At 45.6% G+C, this 23835-nt stretch overlaps 1 protein-coding gene across 1 annotated transcript in view; it reads right to left on the reverse strand.

The window, feature by feature from the left end:
* Positions 1-707: 707 nt before the first annotated feature.
* The window catches only part of LOC126108246 (uncharacterized), a 33737-nt gene continuing 10609 nt past the window's right edge, over positions 708-23835 (reverse strand). The window contains exon 2 of the mRNA XM_049913475.1: positions 708-1187. Within this exon, the coding sequence (XP_049769432.1) occupies positions 708-1187 (480 nt within the window). The remainder of the gene's footprint in view (positions 1188-23835) is intronic.

The raw sequence follows: 23835 nt of genomic DNA on the forward strand, positions 1-23835 counted from the left end.
GTGCAAAAAGATGCGTGTCATCTCGACTGCTAGTGATACGAGGCTGTTGGGATCCAGCACGGCGTTAGGTATTACCCTCCTGAACCCACCGATTCCATATTCTGCTAACAGTCATTGGATCTCGACCAACGCGAGCAGCCATGTCCCAATACGATAAACCGCAATCGCGATAGGGTGCAATAAGACCTTTATGAAAGTCGGAAAAGTGATGGTACGCATTTCTCCTCTTTACACGAGGCATCACAACAACGTTTCACCAGGCAACGGCGGTCAACTGCTGTTTGTGTATGAGAAATCGGTTGGAAACTTTTTCTTCATGTCAGCACGTTGTAGGTGTCGCCACGGCGCCAACCTTGTGTGAATGCTCTGAAATGCTAATCATTTGCATATCTCAGCATCTTCTTCCTGTCGGTTAAATTTCGCGTCCGTAGCACGTCATCTTCGTGGTGTGGCACTTTTAATGGCCAGAAGTGTAGATGCAAAGCCAAATGGAGATTTGAGCCCCTTTTGGTAGCATGCTTGGATTACCAAAATGGTTAGAGCGCGAAATTCGGGTTCGAGTCCACGTCTGGCATTTGTTCTGAAATATCCAAAAGCTGACATGGAACCATAATTGTAGTTTGCGAGTTCATTCTTAATTGAGGGATCAACGCAATGTTTGAGACATTCCACTACAGTACAACATTAAAACGAAGGGTTTAGTGAGCTTACATGATTATCATCTGATGATGCTGGATATTCTTCACGAGGAGTCGGTACATGTGAAATCTGGACGTGCTTGTGCGGACACGGAACGAGTCTCCCCGTGCAGTGTAGGGGGCGTCAGTGGAGGCCTGTTTGGCGAGAGAGTCACCGTCCCGGCTTTCTAAACTGTCGGCAGGGGCTACGGGAGACGGGCGCAGGGAGGCCACGTTGAGGTTGAGGACGTCCAGCTCGGCAGTGAGGTGCAGCATGAGCGTGACGAAGAAGACGTCGAGGAAGAGGCCCGTCAGGTTCATGACCACATTGGTGACGGCCTGCACCGCGTAGACCAGCTCGTAGTTGGGGGAGCGCTGCAGGTCGAAGGGTGCCCACACAGGTAGGGGGGTTCCCCTGGTGGCTGCCGTGCCGTTGGCTGCCGGGGCAGACATGGCGTCCACGAGCGCCGGCGTCAGCACCCACAGCAGCGCCGGCACCATCACCGACACCTGGACAGCAAAGGCACTGCTCTGTGGGAACCAGCTATCACAAAACCTAGACAGGTAGCACGTTATATATATATATATATATATATATATATATATATATATATATATATATATATATGTATATATATATATACTCCTGGAAATTGAAATAAGAACACCGTGAATTCATTGTCCCAGGAAGGGGAAACTTTATTGACACATTCCTGGGGTCAGATACATCACATGATCACACTGACAGAACCACAGGCACATAGACACAGGCAACAGAGCATGCACAATGTCGGCACTAGTACAGTGTATATCCACCTTTCGCAGCAATGCAGGCTGCTATTCTCCCATGGAGACGATCGTAGAGATGCTGGATGTAGTCCTGTGGAACGGCTTGCCATGCCATTTCCACCTGGCGCCTCAGTTGGACCAGCGTTCGTGCTGGACGTGCAGACCGCGTGAGACGACGCTTCATCCAGTCCCAAACATGCTCAATGGGGGACAGATCCGGAGATCTTGCTGGCCAGGGTACTTGACTTACACCTTCTAGAGCACGTTGGGTGGCACGGGATACATGCGGACGTACATTGTCCTGTTGGAACAGCAAGTTCCCTTGCCGGTCTAGGAATGGTAGAACGATGGGTTCGATGACGGTTTGGATGTACCGTGCACTATTCAGTGTCCCCTCGACGATCACCAGTGGTGTACGGCCAGCGTAGGAGATCGCTCCCCACACCATGATGCCGGGTGTTGGCCCTGTGTGCCTCGGTCGTATGCAGTCCTGATTGTGGCGCTCACCTGCATGGCGCCAAACACGCATACGACCATCATTGGCACCGAGGCAGAAGCGACTCTCATCGCTGAAGACGACACGTCTCCATTCGTCCCTCCATTCACGCCTGTCGCGACACCACTGGAGGCGGGCTGCACGATGTTGGGGCGTGAGCGGAAGACGGCCTAACGGTGTGCGGGACCGTAGCCCAGCTTCAGGGAGACGGTTGCGAATGGTCCTCGCCGATACCCCAGGAACAACAGTGTCCCTAATTTGCTGGGAAGTGGCGGTGCGGTCCCCTACGGCACTGCGTAGGATCCTACGGTCTTGGCGTGCATTCGTGCGTCGCTGCGGTCCGGTCCCAGGTCGACGGGCACGTGCACCTTCCGCCGACCACTGGCGACAACATCGATGTACTGTGGAGACCTCACGCCCCACGTGTTGAGCAATTCGGCGGTACGTCCACCCGGCCTCCCGCATGCCCACTATACGCCCTCGCTCAAAGTCCGTCAACTGCACATACGGTTCACGTCCACGCTGTCGCGGCATGCTACCAGTATTAAAGACTGCGATGGAGCTCCGTATGCCACGGCAAACTGGCTGACACCGACGGCGGCGGTGCACAAATGCTGCGCAGCTAGCGCCATTCGACGGCCAACACCGCGGTTCCTGGTGTGGCCGCTGTGCCGTGCGTGTGATCATTGCTTGTACAGTCCTCTCGCAGTGTCCGGAGCAAGTATGGTGGGTCTGACACACCGGTGTCAATGTGTTCTTTTTTCCATTTCCAGGAGTGTATATATATATATATATATATATATATATATATATATATATATATATATATAGGGTGAGTCACCTAACATTACCGCTGGATATATTTCGTAAACCACATCAAATACTGACGAACCGATTCCACAGACCGAACGTGAGGAGAGGGGCTAGTGTAATTGTTTAATACAAACCATACAAAAATACACGGAAGTATGTTTTTTAACACAAACCTACGTTTTTTCAAATGGAACCCCATTAGTTTTGTTAGCGCATCTGAACATATAAACAAATACGTAATCAGTGCCGTTTGTTGCATTGTAAAATGTTAATTACATCCGGAGATATTGTAACCTAACGTTGACCCTTGAGTACCACTCCTCCGCTGTTCGATCGTGTGTATCGGAGAGCACTGCAACATACAGGGTTACTACAAATGATTGAAGCGATTTCACAGCTCTACAATAACTTTATTATTTGAGATATTTTCACAATGCTTTGCACAAACATACAAAAACTCAAAAAGTTTTTTTAGGCATTCACAAATGTTCGATATGTGCCCCTTTAGTGATTCGGCAGACATCAAGCCGATAATCAAGTTCCTCCCACACTCGGCGCAGCATGTCCCCATCAATGAGTTCGAAAGCATCGTTGATGCGAGCTCGCAGTTCTGGCACGTTTCTTGGTAGCGGAGGTTTAAACACTGAATCTTTCACATAACCCCACACAAAGAAATCGCATGGGGTTAAGTCGGGAGAGCGTGGGGTCCGTGACATGAATTGCTGATCACGATCTCCACCACGACCGATCCATCGGTTTTACAATCTCCTGTTTAAGAAATGCCGAACATCTTGTTGGAAGTGCGGTGGAGCACCATCCTATTGAAAGATGAAGTCGGCGCTGTCGGTCTCCAGTTGTGGCACGAGCCAATTTTCCAGCATGTCCAGATACACGTGTCCTGTAACGTTTTTTTCGCAGAAGAAAAAGGGGCCGTAAACTTTAAACCGTGAGATTGCACAAAACACGTTAACTTTTGGTGAATTGCGAATTTGCTGCACGAATGCGTGAGGATTCTCTACCGCCCAGATTCGCACATTGTGTCTGTTCACTTCACCATTAAGAAAAAATGTTGCTTCATCACTGAAAACAAGTATCGCACTGAACGCATCCTCTTCCACGAGCTGTTGCAACCGCGCCGAAAATTCAAAACGTTTGACTTTGTCATCGGGTGTCAGGGCATGTAGCAATTGTAAACGGTAAGGCTTCTGCTTTAGCCTTTTCCGTAAGATTTTCCAAACCGTCGGCTGTGGTACGTTTAGCTCCCTGCTTGCTTTATTCGTCGACTTCCGCGGGCTACGCGTGAAACTTGCCCGCACGCGTTCAACCGTTTCTTCGCTCATTGCAGGCCGACCCGTTGATTTCCCCTTACAGAGGCATCCAGAAGCTTTAAACTGTGCATACCATCGCCGAATGGAGTTAGCAGTTGGTGGATCTTTGTTGAACTTCGTCCTGAAGTGTCGTTGCACTGTTATGACTGACTGATGTGAGTGCATTTCAAGCACGACATACGCTTTCTCGGCTCCTGTCGCCATTTTGTCTTGCTGCGCTCTCGAGCTCTCTGGCGGCAGAAACCTGAAGTGCGGCTTCAGCCGAACAAAACTTTATGAAACTTCCTGGCAGATTAAAACTGTGTGCCCGACCGAGACTCGAACTCGGGACCTTTGCCTTTCGCGGGCAAGTGCTCTACCAACTGAGCTACCGAAGCACGACTCACGCCCGGTACTCACAGCTTTACTTCTGCCAGTACCTCGTCTCCTACCTTCCAAACTTTACAGAAGCTCTCCTGCGAAACTTGCAGAACTAGCACTCCTGAAAGAAAGGATATTGCGGAGACATGGCTTAGCCACAGCCTGGGGGATGTTTCCAGAATGAGATTTTCACTCTGCAGCGGAGTGTGCGCTGATATGAAACTTCCTGGCAGATTAAAACTGTGTGCCCGACCGAGACTCGAACTCGGGACCTTTGCCTTTCGCGGGCAAGTGCTCTACCAACTGAGCTACCGAAGCACGACTCACGCCCGGTACTCACAGCTTTACTTCTGCCAGTACCTCGTCTCCTACCTTCCAAACTTTACAGAAGCTCTCCTGCGAAACTTGCAGAACTAGCACTCCTGAAAGAAAGGATATTGCGGAGACATGGCTTAGCCACAGCCTGGGGGATGTTTCCAGAATGAGATTTTCACTCTGCAGCGGAGTGTGCGCTGATATGAAACTTCCTGGCAGATTAAAACTGTGTGCCCGACCGAGACTCGAACTCGGGACCTTTGCCTTTCGCGGGCAAGTGCTCTACCAACTGAGCTACCGAAGCACGACTCACGCCCGGTACTCACAGCTTTACTTCTGCCAGTACCTCGTCTCCTACCTTCCAAACTTTACAGAAGCTCTCCTGCGAAACTTGCAGAACTAGCACTCCTGAAAGAAAGGATATTGCGGAGACATGGCTTAGCCACAGCCTGGGGGATGTTTCCAGAATGAGATTTTCACTCTGCAGCGGAGTGTGCGCTGATATGAAACTTCCTGGCAGATTAAAACTGTGTGCCCGACCGAGACTCGAACTCGGGACCTTTGCCTTTCGCAGGCAAGTGCTCTACCAACTGAGCTACCGAAGCACGACTCACGCCCGGTACTCACAGCTTTACTTCTGCCAGTACCTCGTCTCCTACCTTCCAAACTTTACAGAAGCTCTCCTGCGAAACTTGCAGAAGTAACACTCCTGAAAGAAAGGATATTGCGGAGACATGGCTTAGCCACAGCCTGGGGGATGTTTCCAGAATGAGATTTTCACTCTGCAGCGGAGTGTGCGCTGATATGAAACTTCCTGGCAGATTAAAACTGTGTGCCCGACCGAGACTCGAACTCGGGACCTTTGCCTTTCGCGGGCAAGTGCTCTACCACAGTGCTAGTTCTGCAAGTTTCGCAGGAGAGCTTCTGTAAAGTTTGGAAGGTAGGAGACGAGGTACTGGCAGAAGTAAAGCTGTGAGTACCGGGCGTGAGTCGTGCTTCGGTAGCTCAGTTGGTAGAGCACTTGCCCGCGAAAGGCAAAGGTCCCGAGTTCGAGTCTCGGTCGGGCACACAGTTTTAATCTGCCAGGAAGTTTCATATCAGCGCACACTCCGCTGCAGAGTGAAAATCTCATTCTGGAAACATCCCCCAGGCTGTGGCTAAGCCATGTCTCCGCAATATCCTTTCTTTCAGGAGTGCTAGTTCTGCAAGTTTCGCAGGAGAGCTTCTGTAAAGTTTGGAAGGTAGGAGACGAGGTACTGGCAGAAGTAAAGCTGTGAGTACCGGGCGTGAGTCGTGCTTCGGTAGCTCAGTTGGTAGAGCACTTGCCCGCGAAAGGCAAAGGTCCCGAGTTCGAGTCTCGGTCGGGCACACAGTTTTAATCTGCCAGGAAGTTTCATATCAGCGCACACTCCGCTGCAGAGTGAAAATCTCATTCTGAAAACTTTATGAGTTTTTCTACGTATCTGTAGTGTGTTGTGACCATATGTCAATGAATGCAGCTACAGTGAATTTATGAAATCGCTTCAATCATTTGTAATAGCCCTGTAGATCGTGTTTCTAGAGAATGATCTGCCAACGTTGCTCGAAAATGTCCCACTGGAAACGCGTCGATGTATGTGGTATCAGCATGATGGTGCACCTGCACATTCCGCAATTAACACTAGGCTGACCCTTGATAGGATGTTCGACGGGCGTTTCATAGGACGTGGAGGACGCATAAATTGACCAGCCCGTTCTCCTGATCTTACACCTCTGGACTTCTTTCTGTGGGGTACGTTAAAGGAGAATGTGTACCGTGATGCGCCTACAACCCCAGAGGATATGAAACAACGTATTGTGGCAGCTTGCGGCGACATTACACCAGATGTACTGTGGCGTGTACGACATTCATTACGCCAGAGATTGCAATTGTGTGCAGCAAATGATGGCCACCACATTGAACATCTATTGGCCTGACATGTCGGGACACACTCTACTCCACTCCGTAATTGAAAACGGAAACCACGTGTGTACGTGTACCTCACCCCTCATGGTGGTAATGTACATGTGCGTCAGTGAAAAACACCAAGAAAAACGTGTTAGCATGTGGACGTAATGTGCTGTTCCAGTCTCTTCTGCACCTAAGGTCCATCACCGTTCCCTTTGGATCCCTACGTAATTCGGTGCTCTCCGATACACACGATCGAACAGCGGAGGAGTTGTACTCAAGCGTCAACTTTAGGTTATAATATCTCCGGATGTAATCAACATTTTACAATGCAACAAACGGCACTGATTACGTATTTGTTTATATGTTCAGATTCGCTAACAAAACTAACGGGGTTCCATTTAAAAAAACGTAGGTTTGTTTTAAAAAACATACTTCCGTGCATTTTTGTATGGTTTGTATTAAACAATTACACTAGCCCCTCTCCTCACGTTCGGTCTGTGGAATCGGTTCGTCAGTATTTGATGTGGTTTACGAAATATATCCAGCGGTAACGTTAGGTGTCTCACCCTATATATATATATATATATATATATATATATATATATATATATATATATATATATATATATATATATATATACTCACTTCAGGGTGTGACCATGCGATGCATTTTGCATTTGACCTGTAGTCGTCGCACAGTGGGTCATCGCTGCAATCCTCATACGCAGAGGTATGTCGGTGCATGTCAGAGCACAGTGCAGCGAGTATGTGTGCTAATGGTGACTGTGTGTTGAAAATGGCTCAAATAACACATAATGATGACGTTATGAGGGGTAGAATACTAGGGTGACTGGAGGCTGGTCAAACACAGTACGTTGTGGCCAAGCGGTTCTAGACGCTTCAGTCCAGAACCGCACTGCTGCTACAGTTGCAGGTTCTAATCCTGCCTCGGGCATGGATGTGTGTAATATCCTTGGGTATGAGTAATGAGTATGATGGGCAAACATCTATTAGGCGCACTACGAATTTAGTGGTGTGGACATGGGAATGTGGGTCTGACGGGGAACATTCAAGGGATATGTCCCTGCAGGCGCACTATCCTCTGTGCCCTTGGTGGCTCAGATGGATAGAGCGTCTGCCATGTAAGCAGGAGATCCCGCGTTCGAGTCCCAGTCAGGGCATACATTTTCACCATGTCCCCAATGAAGTATATCAACGCCTCTTGGCAGCTAGGGTGTCCATTTAATTGTCATTTCATTCTAGCAAAGCTGCATGATCATCAACGGTAACTGCTCTTTCGGTAACATATACTACGGTCATATATAGTTAGGTTTAAGTAGTTCTAAGTCTAGGGGACTGATGACCTCAGATGTTAAGTCCCATAGTGCTCAGAGCCAAACATAGCAGGTCATAGCTGGGGCTGTCTGTGTGCCACAAAGTGTGATCTCAAGATTATGACAACGATTCCAGCAGGCCGGAAACTCGTCTAGGCACTACAGTACTGGACATCCACAGTGTACAAAACCCCCAAGAAGGCCGATATCTTACCATCAGTGCCTGCAGACAGCCACAGAGTACTGCAGGTAGGCTTGCTTGGGACCATACCGCAGCCACTGGAATAGATGTCTCCAGACATATAGTCTACAGACAGCTTTATTCACCCGGAGACCTGCAAGGTGCATTCCACTGACCCCTGGTCACAGGAGAGCCCGTAAAGCCTGGTGTCAAGAACACAGTACATGGTCATTGGAACGGTGGTCGCAGGTTATGTTCACAGACGAGTCGAGGTACAGTCTGAACAGTGATTCTCGCCGGGTTTTCATGTAGCGTCAACCAGGAACCAGATACCAACCCCTTAATGCCCTTAAAAGAGACCTGTATGGAGGTCGTGGTTTGATGGTGTGGGGTGGGATTATGATTGGTGCACGTTCACCCCTGCATGTCTTTGACAGAGGAACTGTAACAGGTCAGGTGTATCGGGACGTCATTTTGCACCAGTATGTCCGCCTTTTCAGGGGTGCAGTGGGTGTCCCACCTTCCTCCTGATGGATGATAACGCACGGCCCCACCGAGCTTCCATCGTGGAGGAGTACCTTGAAACAGAAGATATCAGGCGAATGGAGTGGCCTGCCTGTTCTCCAGACCTAAACCCCATTGAGAACGTCTGGGATGGTCTCGGTCGACGTATCGCTGCACGTCTTCAAACCGCTACGACACTTCAGGAGCTCCGACAGGCACTGGTGCAAGAATGGGAGGCTATACCCCAGCAGCTGCTCGAACACCTGATCCAGAGTATGCCAACCCGTTGTGCGGCCTGTGTACGTGTGCACGGTGATCACATACCGTATTGATGTCGGGGTACATGTGCAGGAAACAGTGGCGTTTTGCAGCACGTGTTTTCGGACGGTTTTCTCAACTTATCACCAATACCGTGGACTTACAGATCTGTGTCGTGTTTCCTGTTTCCATGCTTGATCTGTGTTCAGGTTTTCACGGAATGTCCACTGGGCCCTCTTACCAGTTAATCTGAAGGGGGTGCAACAGGGAGTTTCCCTTGTTAGAAGGTAGGCTAAAGAGATGTAGCATTTGAGGATTTATAGAACACTTGACAATGTAGAATGGAAAACACTCATTGAAATTGTGAAGGCAGCAGCGATAAAATGCAAAGAGTGTAAGATTATCCTCAACCTATATAGGAACTGTACCTCAGTTATACAAAATTAAAGGTCGTGAAAGGGAAGCAGTAGTTCACAAGCGAATGACACAATTAGTTAAGTTACATGTTCCATGGATCATTTTGCGCGATATATCGTAATGATGTGGAACAAGTCATTTTACATATACAAGTTAATTCGTACATATGGCTACATTCTGAACATTTCTAAGGCTCTTTTATCACTGGATAAGTGATCAAAAATGCTTGTTGCAGCAGTGTGCACCTCTTTTTGTACTTAAGGCAACTTTAACGTAGAGTGATGAATGCAAATTTTCCTTCTGGTATTTTAATTATGTGCCTTACTGTTCCTTCTTAATCGTAGTGAATCGTTTTCAGCAAACTTCATGAGGAATAAATATACTGTCAAGCTGTAACTAGAACGTCTCACTCCTTAAAAAGATGCCCGTGGGGAAGCACCACATATTATTCTTACAGCACGTTCTTCCGCAATGAAAACTGTTTTTTAAATATCAGTTACCCTAGAACATTATTCCGTACGACATTACTGAATAAAAATATGCAAACCATGTCAGCTTACTGATTTGTCTGTCCCCAAGATTTCCAATGATTCTAAGCGCAAATGTGGCTGAACTAACTTTTTTAGGAGTGACAAAATGTGTTTTTTCTCTGCTTAAGTCCTCATTAGTATGGAACACTAAGAATTTTGAAGCTTCCTTACCATGCATTACATTTGGTGTAGTACCTCTAAATGTGAAGAACTGAATAATTTGTGTCTCTTTAAAATTGAGGATGAGACCATTCCCAGAAAATCAGTGAATGATACTTTTAAGAACTTTGTTTACCATTTCTTCTAAACTGAAGAGCCAAAGAGACTTGTACACCTGCCTAATACCGTGTAGGGCCCCCACGAGCACGCAGAAGTGCCACAACACGACGTGCCATGAACTCGACTAGTGTCTGAAGTAGTGCTGGAGGGAATTGATACCATGAATGCAGGGCTGTCCATAAATCCGTAAGAGATCTCTTCTGAACAGCACGTTGCAAGGCATCCCAGGTGTGCTCAATAATGTTGATGTCTGGGGAGTCTGGTGGCCAGCGGAAGTTTTTAAGTCCGAAAAGTGTCAGGCATTTAGTGGCAGTCAGTAGCGAGCCACTGTGTGTGTGTTGGACCTTCCATCGAGCTACGGACCCCCTTGAAGATGTCTGCCGCAGTCGGAGACGAAACGTTGGGAATCACCACAGAATTCATCAACCGACCACAGCAGTCAGTAGCGAGTCAGTGTGTGTGTTGGACTTTCCATCGAGCTACGGACCCCCTTGAAGATGTCTCCCGCAGACGGGGACGAAACGTTGGGAATCACCACAGAATTCATCAACCGACCACGGCATAACAGCCCGGATAATTATAATGGACATTTACTCTGTTGATCAAAAGAATAAATCTCGAATCTCATTGGATTTCGATTCGCGTGGAGCGAAAGCCAAGCTGTGACCAGTACAGTCAAGTACGATCATAAGGATACGTTTTATGCTGCGTTACAGGCACACAGACTGAGCGATAATGCGGGACAACAGCTGTAGCGGCGCATTCAACTTGGGACACCACTGACCAGCCAGCGGTCCATCTAACCTATAATGACGTGAGCAGTTGCAGTTCAGACGTAAAAAGAGACGAGCAAAGAAACGATATACACTCCTGGAAATTGAAATAAGAACATCGTGAATTCATTGTCCCAGGAAGGGGAAACTTTACTGACACATTCCTGGGGTCAGATACATCACATGATCACACTGACAGAACCACAGGCACATAGACACAGGCAACAGAGCATGCACAATGTCGGCACTAGTACAGTGTATATCCACCTTTCGCAGCAATGCAGGCTGCTATTCTCCCATGGAGACGATCGTAGAGATGCTGGATGTAGTCCTGTGGAACGGCTTGCCATGCCATTTCCACCTGGCGCCGCAGTTGGACCAGCGTTCGTGCTGGACGTGCAGACCGCGTGAGACGACGCTTCATCCAGTCCCAAACATGCTCAATGGGGGACAGATCCGGAGATCTTGCTGGCCAGGGTAGTTGACTTACACCTTCTAGAGCACGTTGGGTGGCACGGGATACATGCGGACGTGCATTGTCCTGTTGGAACAGCAAGTTCCCTTGCCGGTCTAGGAATGGTAGAACGATGGGTTCGATGACGGTTTGGATGTACCGTGCACTATTCAGTGTCCCCTCGACGATCACCAGTGGTGTACGGCCAGTGTAGGAGATCGCTCCCCACACCATGATACCGGGTGTTGGCCCTGTGTGCCTCGGTCGTATGCAGTCCTGATTGTGGCGCGCACCTGCACGGCGCCAAACACGCATACGACCATCATTGGCACCAAGGCAGAAGCGACTCTCGTCGCTGAAGACGACACGTCTCCATTCGTCCCTCCATTCACGCCTGTCGCGACACCACTGGAGGCGGGCTGCACGATGTTGGGGCGTGAGCGGAAGACGGCCTAACGGTGTGCGGGACCGTAGCCCAGCTTCGTGGAGACGGTTGCGAATGGTCCTCGCCGATACCCCAGGAGCAACAGTGTCCCTAATTTGCTGGGAAGTGGCGGTGCGGTCCCCTACGGCACTGCGTAGGATCCTACGGTCTTGGCGTGCATCCGTGCGTCGCTGCGGTCCGGTCCCAGGTCGACGGGCACGTGCACCTTCCGCCGACCACTGGCGACAACATCGATGTACTGTGGAGACCTCACGCCCCACGTGTTGAGCAATTCGGCGGTACGTCCACCCGGCCTCCCGCATGCCCACTATACGCCCTCGCTCAAAGTCCGTCAACTGCACATACGGTTCACGTCCACGCTGTCGCGGCATGCTACCAGTGTTAAAGACTGCGATGGAGCTCCGTATGCCACGGCAAACTGGCTGACACTGACGGCGGCGGTGCACAAATGCTGCGCAGCTAGCGCCATTCGACGGCCAACACCGCGGTTCCTGGTGTGTCCGCTGTGCCGTGCGTGTGATCATTGCTTGTACAGCCCTCTCGCAGTGTCCGGAGCAAGTATGGTGGGTCTGACACACCGGTGTCAATGTGTTCTTTTTTCCATTTCCAGGAGTGTAAATCGAAGTCCACTATTTGCCTCCCTATTACAGATCTTATGCCCTTGTTCCATTTCATATCGCTTTACAGTGTTACGTATAGATATTCAGACGACTTGAATGTGTCTAGAAGCACATCACTAATACTGTATTCGAACATGACAGGATTGCTTCTCCTACTTGCCTGCATCAGATTTTTCTACATTTAGATCAAGCTGCCATTCGACACACCATGTAGAAATTCTGTCCCATATCCTACACTCGCAGAACAACAAAACTCTCCGCTACAGTGAAGCATCATCAACAAGTGTGCATCAACATGATTAGTCTGCTATTCATATTAAATTGCCTGGCAGAGGGTTCAAGAAACCACCATCAAGTTGTCTCTGCCGTTCCACTCTCGAACGGCGCGCGGGAAAAACGACCACTTAATTTTTTCTGTTCGACCTCTGATTTCTCTTATATTATCATGATGATCATTTCTCCCTATTTAGGTGGTTGCCAACAGAATTTTTTCTCAATAGGAGGACAAAACTGGTGATTGAAATTTCATCACAAGATCCCGTCGCAACGAAAACTGCCTTTGTTTTAATGACTGTCACTCCAACCCACGTATCATGTCTGTGACACTATCTCCCCTATTTCGCGATTATACAAAACGAGCTGCCCTTCTTTGTTTACTTTTTCGATGTCATCCGTCAGTCCCGCCTGATGCGGATCCCACACCGCACAGAAATACACCAGAATACGGCGGGCAAGCGTGATGTAAGCAGTCTCTTTAGTAGACCTGTTGCATCTTTTGAGCGTTCTACCAATGAGTCTACCCACAACATTATCTATGTGATCGTTCCAATTTAGGTTATTTATAATTGTAATTCAACAAAAGTCTATATGGAAAGCTGAATTGCGTAATAGGAGATGAGCAATTTGGTTTCAAGTGAGGAATGGGAACTAGAGATGCCACTGGGCTGCTGACAGTGATAGGGGAGAGGCATGGAGAGGAGAAGGAAGGTGTATGTTGTGTTCATTGATCTTGAGATGGCTTTTGACTGTGTCAAATGGGACAAACTGATGGAAATCCTAAGGAAGCATGGAGCGACCTGGAGGGATAGACGCCTAATTAAAAATTAAATTTGAACCAGAGAGCAAGGAGGTGTGGTGAGTGAAGAAATTAAGCTCGGAAGAGGTGTAAGACAAGGTAGTTGTTTATCGGCAACACTGTTCAATATCTATCTGGAGGAAATTATTAGTGAAAGTTTTGATGGAAGGAGAGGAGTTTCTATTGGGGGTCGGAGAGTGGAGTGTGTAAGATTTTCAGACGACATGGTTGTGATGGCAGAGAGTGCAAGAGAGATGGAACAAATGTTATATGATCTAAACACAAAATTAGAAGAATATGGAATCAAGATTAACAAGAAGGAAACGAACATCATTGTAATTGGAGGAAACGGGAGGAAATGCCGCATTAAAAAGGGGGAGGAGAAATAGAGCAAGTGAATAACTTCAATTACTTGAGAAGTGTAATAATGGATGATATGTATTGTTCAACAGAAATTAGTAAAAGAAACGTAATGGCAAAAGAAGGATTCAAGAGGAAACAGAAATTACTTTGCGGACCACTAAACAAAGACCTGAGGAGGTTGCCAAATGTTACATCCGGAGCATTGCATTATATGGTGCGGAGACCTGGACATTGAGGAAGCGAGATGAAAGAAGATTGGAGGCACCAGAGAAGAATAGAAAAAGTGAAATGGGAAGACCGAGTGAGGAATGAGGATGTATTAAGAAGAGTTGGAGAAGAAAGAAACATGCTGAAAGTCATCAGAAAGAGAAAACAGAACTGGATTGGACATTGTTTGAGAAGGGACTGTTTATTGAAGGAAGGAATAGAAGGGATAGTGGAGGGAAAAAGGGGAAGCGGAAAAAGAAGATATCAAACCTAGACAATATCAAAGGAGACAAATATTCAGAAATGAAAAGGACAGCTTTGGACAGACAATAGTGGACCATGACAAGACATACCGTACGGCAGAATACCATACCACTACTACATAATTGTAATCCCTGAGTGTTTTGTTGAATTTACAGCCCTCAGGTTTGTGTGACATCGCGTAATCGAAATTTAGCGGATTTCTTTTAGTACTCATGTAAATAACTTCACAGTTTTCTTTATTTAGGGTCAATTGCCACTTTTCGCACCATACAGATATCGTATCTAAATCATTTTGCAATTCGTTTTGGTCATCGGATGACTTTACAAGACGGTAAATGACGGCATCATCTGCAAACAATCTAATAGGGCTACTCAGATTGTCTCCTATGTCATTAATGAAGATCAGGAACAATAGAGGGCCTGTATCACTTCCTTGGGGAACGCTGGCCATGACTTCTGTTTCACTTGATAACTTTCCGTCTGTTACTACGAGAACTGTAACCTTTCTGACAGGAAATCATGAATCCAGTCCCACAACTTAGGCCGTATTCCATAGGCACCCAGTTTGATTAGAATACGCTTGTGAGGGACGGTGTCGAAAGCCTTCTGGAAATCAAAGAAATATGGACACAATTTGACATCCCCTGTCGATAGTACTTGTTACTTCATGAGTATAAAGAGCTAGTTGTGTTTCACAAGAACGACATTTTCAGAATTCGTGCTGACTATGTGTCAATAAATCGTTCTCTTCGAGGTAATTCATAATGTTCGAACACAGTATATGTTCCAAAACCCTACTGCAAATCGACATTAGTGATATGGGCCTGCAATTCAGCGGATTATTCCTACATCCCTTTTTGGGTATTGGTGTGACTTGAGCGATTTTCCAGTCTATAGGTACAGATATTTCTGTAAGCGAGCGGTTGTATACAGGGTGTTACAAAAAGGTACGGCCAAACTCAGGAAACATTCCTCACACACAAAGAAAGAAAATATGTTATGTGGACATGTGTCCGGAAACGCTTACTTTCCGTGTTAGAGCTCATTTTATTACTTCTCTTCAAATCGCATTAATCATGGAATGGAAACACACAGCAACAGAACGTACCAGTGTGACTTCAAACACTTTGTTACAGGAAATGTTCAAAATGTCCTCCGTTAGCGAGGATACATACATCCCCCCTCCGTCGCATGGAATCCCTGATGCGCTGATGCAGCCCTGGAGAATGGTGTATTGTATCACAGCCGTCCACAATACGAGCACGAAGAGTCTCTACATTTGGTACCCGGGTTGCGCAGACAAGAGCTTTCAAATGCCCCCATAAATGAAAGTCAAGAGGGTTGAAGTCAGGAGAGCGTGGAGGCCACGGAATTGGTCCGCCTCTACTAATCCATCGGTCACCGAATCTGTTGTTGAGAAGCGTACGAACACTTCGACTGGAATGTGCAGGAGCTCCATCGTGCATGAACCACACGTGTCGTACTTGTAAAGGCACATGTTCTAGCAGCACAGGTAGAGTATCCCGTATGAAATCATGATAACGTGCTCCATTGAGCGTAGGTGGAAGAACATGGGGCCCAATCGAGACATCAACAATGAATGCCCAAACGTTCACAGAAAATCTGTGATTGCACAATTCCGTGCGGATTCTCGTCAGCTCACACATGTTGATTGTGAAAATTTACAATTTGATCACGTCGGAATGAATCCTCATCCGTAAAGAGAACATTTGCACTGAAATGAGGATTGACACATTGTTGGATGAACCATTCGTAGAAGTGTACCCGTGGAGGCCAATCAGCTGCTGATAGTGCCTGCACACGCTGTACACGGTACGGAAACAACTGGTTCTCCCGTAGCACTCTCCATACAGTGACGTGGGCAACGTCACCTTGTACAACAGCAACTTCTCTGACGCTGACATTAGGGTTATCGTCAACTGCACGAAGAATTGCCTCGTCCATTGCTGGTGTCCTCGTCGTTCTAGGTCTTCCCCAGTCGCGAGTCATAGGCTCGAATGTTCCGTGCTCCCTAAGACGCCGATCAATTGCTTCGAACGTCTTCCTGTCGGGACACCTTCGTTCTGGAAATCTATCTCGATACAAACGTACCGCGCCACGGCTATTGCCCCGTGCTAATCCGTACGTCAAATGGGCATCTGCCAACTCCGAATTTGTAAACATTGCACTGACTGCAAAACCACGTTCGTGATGAACACTAACCTGTTGATGCTACGTACTGATGTACTCGATGCTAGTACTGTAGAGCAATGAGTCGCATGTCAACACAAGCTCCGAAGTCAACATTACCTTCCTTCAATTGGGCCAACTGGCGGTGAATCGAGGAAGTACAGTCCATACTCACGAAACTAAAATGAGCCCTAACATGGAAAGTAAGCGTCTCCGGACACATGTCCACATAACATCTTTTCTTTATTTGTGTGTGAGGAATGTTTCCTGAAAGTTTGGCCGTATCTTTTTGTAACACCCTGTATAAGGCAACAAGTTATAATGTTCTAATGTGTGTGAAATCTTATGGGACTTAACTGCTAAGATCATCAGTCCCTAAACTCACACACTACTTAACCTAAATTATCCTAAGAACAAACACAAACACCGATGCCCGAGGCAGGATTCGAACCTGCGACCGTAGTTGCAGCGCGGTTCCGGACTGAAGCGCCTAGAACCGCTCGGCCACAGCGGCCGGCTCCCCAAGATTGGGAAAGTTTTGCAGAAGTTCCTTAGCATTTTCGTCAGTTTGTCCCATATGGCACAGACAAAAGCCTTCTCAAGATCAGTGAACACAACATACTCCTTCTTTTATATCTCCGTGTACCTCCTCCCTATCACTCTCAGTAGCCCAATGGCATCTCTAGTTCCCACTCCTCACCTGAAACCAATCTCCTCATCTCCTATTGCGCAGTTCAGCTTTCCATATAGCCTTTTGTTGACAATTATAAATAACCTATATTGGACTCGACCGTCAGCCGAAACCAGCCGCACAGTTTATGACTGCAGCGTAAGGCAACAAGTGTCTAGCGGAGTTGTTAGATCGGTTACTGCTGCTACAATGGCAGCTCATTAAGGTTTAAGGGGAGGTTTACTATCTTTTGGTTCAAAAAATCGATTTTTTTAATTGCATTTTTGGATCCATAAAAGTGTTTAGTTCCACTCCTGAAACTGTTTTTCCGAATACGGAACGGAAATGTTTGTTATTCGAGGTTGAACAGAAACATGCACGCGCCAGAAATCGGCCTTTTTCACGCACCAGGTCTTTTTTCTTTCGGAGGACGAGTTATTGTACCGGTGCTTGGGAGGAAACACACAAAATTCTTATGAAAGTTTGAACGCGTGTGTTTGGAAGTTAGCCCCCAAGCATTTGCATTCTGGTGCGAAGACTGTGGAGAATGCGCCTTTCCTGGCAGTGAGCAGCTTCAACAAAGGGTATTCAGCAATTCTGAGCCGCGCGGGATTAGCCGAGCGGTCTAGGGCGCTGCAGTCATGGACTGTGCGGCTGGTCCCGGCGGAGATTCGTGTCATCCCTCGGGCACGGGTGTGTGTGTGTGTGTGTGTGTGTGTGTGTGTGTGTGTGTCCTTAGGATAATTTAGGTTAAGTAGTGTGTAAGCTTAGGGACTGATGACCTTAGCAGTTAAGTCCCATAAGATTTCACACACACACACACACACACACACACACACACACACACACACACACTGTAACGGGACATATTAAAGGCTTTACTGTACCGAAGTATGCGATACCCTCCAAATTCAACCAGTTTAACGAGTATTTATGATTATAGAAAAGTTATTGTGCATGTTAACAATGACTGCGTAACATGTCTCCATAAACAGTCAACCCATTAAATTATACTGAATAACTAACCCACACAAAAGTTAATATCACTTGATCACTGATACAGCAAATGTCATCATGTAAAAACACTGAGTTCATCTTAAATAATTAATATGAAGTACGAAAAATAGTGTACAACTTAGGTATTTTGGATCTCCTTAAATAAAAATCACCCAGTGAAACCTATTTGTTCACTAGGAGCGGTTTCACTTAGTATTCACGAAATCAATCCTGTTTTAGACGAAAACCAATGTATTTCTTAATAATTCATGTTAATTACTTATTTATGCAAATTAGAGAAGTCAATTGACAAACTTCTAAAAAACGGACTTTCTGTAACAAAGAATTATTCTGTCAAGTCAACAAATCTGTCTGTCATTTTAATAACATGTTAAATTATGTCACCCGATGCAAATTAATAACTTTTTTGCACAAATTATGATAACAGATGTACATGTGACTTGTAAACTATATCTCTTTTTAGTAGTTCTTTGACAATGTTATAATTACGAGCAGCAAGAAGGGTCGAGAAGCAGTCGGAATGTCACTTTGGTACAGTGTGTTTGTGTGTTATTGTTTGAGGTGGATAAACAATCCAAAGAACATGTAAAGGAAGTTGTGTTGTGTCATAGTCTTTGGTGGACAGTGGAATTAAGATGGCCACCAGAGTAATAAATATTTGAAGTCTACATATTTGTTGGTTTCGTTCATTCTTTATCATCAAAAGCACATAAAAAACACGGGACCTCATGTTTTTGACCCTAGACAACCAGATTTAGAGCCAGCATCAACATCGAGACACAGCAGCGATCCAGCAAGCAGCAGTGATTACTACAATGCATTGTAATGGCGCCAACCTAACATCAAGTGCTAACAAGCTCCGTAAATGGGAGTGAAATAGTGCGATGATAGCAATTAGCAATATCTACGACCAGGCGACCATTACAACACACACACACACACACACACACACACACACACAGCAATTCTGAAGGCCATGACAACGACAGACGTCACGCTGGGACTCTATTCGTCGCAGTTCGCCAAGCATTCGGACGACCACCGGATTCGAGCGGCCGAGAAACGCTTGTCACTGGCCGTACGAAAGGCTCTGGAGCAGCGCAGGATGGTCCAGATCGAGCAGAACGCCCTCTGTGAGGAAGAGGAAGGACTAGTTTGTGGACCCAGAATAGCAGATTGAACGCACGTTGCATATATTGCATTTATATGTAGTCAAAACTCCAAACTCTTTTTTCTCTAAATGTTTTTTTTTATTGCGCAGTATGGTAACTTCAAATCTACTGAACCAATTGGCATGATTCTTTGTTTCCGAAGAAGCTAACTAAATTGTCTAGGTGTTGCACCACTTTTATTCCGATCCATCAACTATAAATATCTTTACTTTCACAATATATATAAATGACCTAGTAGATAGCGTCGGAAGTTCCATGCGGCTTTTCGCGGATGATGCTGTAGTATACAGAGAAGTTGCAGCATTAGAAAATTGTAGCGAAATGCAGGAAGATCTGCAGCGGATAGGCACTTGGTGCAGGGAGTGGCAACTGACCCTTAACATAGACAAATGTAATGTATTGCATATACATAGAAAGAAGGATCCTTTATTGTATGATTATATGATAGCGGAACAAACACTGGTAGCAGTTACTTCTGTAAAATATCTGGGAGTATGCGTGCGGAACGATTTGAAGTGGAATGACCATATAAAATTGTTGGTAAGGCGGGTACCAGGTTGAGATTCATTGGGAGAGTCCTTAGAAAATGTAGTCCATCAACAAAGGAGGTGGCTTACAAAACACTCGTTCGACCTATACTCGAGTATTGCTCATCAGTGTGGGATCCGTACCAGATCGGGTTGACGGAGGAGATAGAGAAGATCCAAAGAAGAGCGGCGCGTTTCGTCACAGGGTTATTTGGTAACCGTGATAGCGTTACGGAGATGTTTAACAAACTCAAGTGGCAGACTCTGCAGGAGAGGCGCTCTGCATCGCGGTGTAGCTTGCTCGCCAGGTTTCGAGAGGGTGCGTTTCTGGATGAGGTATCGAATATATTGCTTCCCCCTACTTATACCTCCCGAGGAGATCACGAATGTAAAATTAGAGAGATTCGAGCGCGCACAGAGGCTTTCAGACCGTCGTTCTTTCCGCGAACCATACGCGACTGGAACAGGAAAGGGAGGTAATGACAGTGGCACGTAAAGTGCCCTCCGCCACACACCGTTGGGTGGCTTGCGGAGTATAAATGTAAATGTAAACGAGCTCGAAAAATCGATGAAAAAACCCTATTTTTTTCCAAATGGCCGCCATTTTGTTTCCTATGGTCCAAATAACTTAAGCGAGGTACAACTCCTAAAGAATCTTATATACTTCGCTAACGTCAACTCAATTTTGATTTCAGACGAGGCGACTGACCTGTGGCATACCGCGCGTGGAGGTCTACATCGAAATTTCGTTTCGTTCCAACGGCACTCCCGCCTTTGCTCTTCAACATTTTCGCTCGAAAAAAATACAGTTTGTAGAGACAATATCAATAAACAATTTGACCAAATTTGACATTGATATCTATAACATATCCCGAGAAAAAATTCTCAAAGAACATGCTTTTTTCGGGCCAAAGATACGCATAGTAAACCTCCCCTTAAGTGAATATGAACGTGGTGTTACAGTCGGCGCACGAGCGGTGGACGCAGCATCTGCGAGGTAGCGATGAAGTGGGTATTTTCCCGTATGACCATTGAAAGGTGGCTACACTGAGCCACAGCGCCAGAAATCGCGACAGAGAGTATTGTTCCGCCGCCTCCACTGGCAGTGCTTATTGAGACGTAGCGGCAGGCAGTTCTTGCCGAGAAGTTGTGGTGGACACTGCTTCTAGCTGAAGTTACAGTGAGATGCGGTAGTGGAGAGTGTTGTCCCATGTTTATGCAGTTATTTGATGGGAGAGATAGCAGATGTTGTTCCAATGGAGATATTGTAATGATCTGAGTGCTTTTCGTCAATATAAATTAAGGTAACTAACTACTGTTCTTTATTTTCTTATTATTTGTGTGTCCTGAATAATGCTTCATTACAGGTTCAGTCAACAAAGCATCAGGCGTGTGTTCTTGTATTAGAGTGTACTTCTGGGTTTCTTGCACAATTATAGTATTTCTAATTTTCTTTTATCACGTCAGTATAAATGATATTTAAAAATTCTTGTCTTGTTGAAGAAGAACCGTGCCAGATGTGCGGTGAGTCATACTACCACATACAGAACAGCTACACTTGTGCTTGTTGTTTCGTAGGTTTTATAGTTGCAGGGGACTTAATTAATTAATTGTGTTAACGAAAATTTTCATTTCATTCTTTGTTGTTGTTCTATGCAGTCAGATTGCGTAATAATACTAGTCAGGGCCAGCCGTTTACGAGACATGCGTAATCGGACATACAGCTACTAAAAAAAAAAAAATTTGCATTTTGTTTAATTAAGCCCCCATGCACGTGGCGACCGCTGCTTCGGATCGTCCCTTGGAATTCTTCTGATTGTAAAAATAGTAGACAGTAGTATTGTTGCAGTAATTTGTAGTTTAGTAATTGTAGTCTAGATTGCATGTGTAGATTTGGTAATTGTCATTCTTCTAATGGTATTTCATAATTTAATTTTTATTGCCTTGTATACGCATTTGACAATTTAGTGCAATTATTTCAATTGTTCGATTGATCGTGTTTGAGGGAGACATTTCAGGTAAATGGTATTGTTGGAGATAAGGAGGCATTGTGTGTAACTTTCGCACAGTGACGAGTTTTGTATGTTTGGTAAATGATTACGCGATCGATGAAAAAGGCAAAAATGATGGATAGTGAGAATGACGAAATTGTTAACATGGCGAACTCGCCAACAGAGGAAAACAGTGTGATGAATAATGAAGTGGAAAACAATGTAATAAGTCGGGAAAATAGTCCGGAACCATTTCAAAATTTTTCTCAATCAGAAAATTCACAGAATACGAGATTAACGATAGAAGATTCTGGAATAGTATCGAACACAGATAGCCTTATGGCTATGCAGAAGGAAGTTAGTTTTGCGGGAAATGTTAGGGGCGAAAAGAATTCTGAACCATTTAATATGGAGCAGTTGATGGGTGCAATATTAAATTTGGGTTCACAGTTACGATCTGAATTAAAAACAGAGATGGGAACTTTGGCAACACGGTTAGACTCACAAATGGGATCACAAATAGGAACAATTAAAACAGAGATGGGAACTTTACGATCTGAATTAAAAACTGATATGGGAACAATGGAAACACGGTTAGACTCACGAATAGGGACATGTTTCAAAAACATGAGAGATGAATTAAAGAAAGAAATCAGAGAAGAAGTACAACCGATTTTGAATTCTCACAATAATAGATTAATTGCAGTAGAGATTAGACAAAAGGAACAGGATAGAGAACAGGAAGAAAGAGATCGCGTGATAGTACAGAAATTTTCAGAGTTAAATTTACAACGTGCAAAAGATAAGGAAGAAATATTTGAGAGAATTGAGGAATCCGTACCAAATGACAGGATAAATAATCTAACACAACAATATGAACAGTTAAGTACTAAATGCGTCAATACTGAAACGCGAGTCGTGACACTTACGGAAGACGTAAATAAACAGAAAGAACAATTAGGTGACTTGAGTTGAGGAAATTTCAGATAAATTGACAAATCTTAGTTTACATGGGGACAGAGATTCAGATGATACAGCTCCATTGCCATTTTCAGAAACCGAAGAGTACCAGAACATAAATAAGCATGTTGAAAATCAGGGAAAATTTAATGAACGCGTGAAAAGGGAATTTGAGGCATTAAAAAAGCAAGTCAAACAAATTGAAGGCGAAATCGTAGGAAAAGACAGCAGAAGAAATCTAGAATCACAGATACCAGAGGGCCTTGAAGAAAATAATTTGTTTCATTTACGGGATGCAACAAGAGAGCGCCAGGCGCGCGAACTTTATAATAATCGACATTCGGACTGGGACAGACGCGGTAGGTCTTTGTCGCCACGAGGCGAAAACTTTGACTATAAACACTTTTTGACTGTTCGGAAATTTAAGATCTTCCGCAATTCTAAGAATGACATACATCCATGTGCATGGTTAGATCAATTTATGTACGCACTCCCACCAAATTGGCCACTAAGTCACAAACTGGAATTTATGTGTGGATATTTAGAAAACGAACCGGCGACGCGGATGCGCGCACTCATTAGAGATTGTAATAATCTGAATGATTTTTATCATGCATTTCTATCGGCATATTGGTCCGAAAACACGCAAGACAGAGTCAAACACAGTCTTATCATGCAGCGTAATTTCAAACAGTCTGAATTCCGCACGCCAGCGGAATATTTTGAAGACATGATTCGAAAGAATCAGTTCCTTTCCAACCCTTATAGCCCGACTGAATTAATTCGCATTTGTTTAACTAAGCTGCCACAATCCATAAGACAAATTGCTTTAGCCGGACGATGTAAAGACGACATTGAGACTTTTAAGACTTTGTTGCAAGAACTTGAGTATGACA

The sequence above is a fragment of the Schistocerca cancellata genome, chromosome 11 (genome assembly GCF_023864275.1).
Source record: "Schistocerca cancellata isolate TAMUIC-IGC-003103 chromosome 11, iqSchCanc2.1, whole genome shotgun sequence".
In the NCBI taxonomy this organism is placed as follows: Eukaryota; Metazoa; Arthropoda; class Insecta; order Orthoptera; family Acrididae; genus Schistocerca; species Schistocerca cancellata.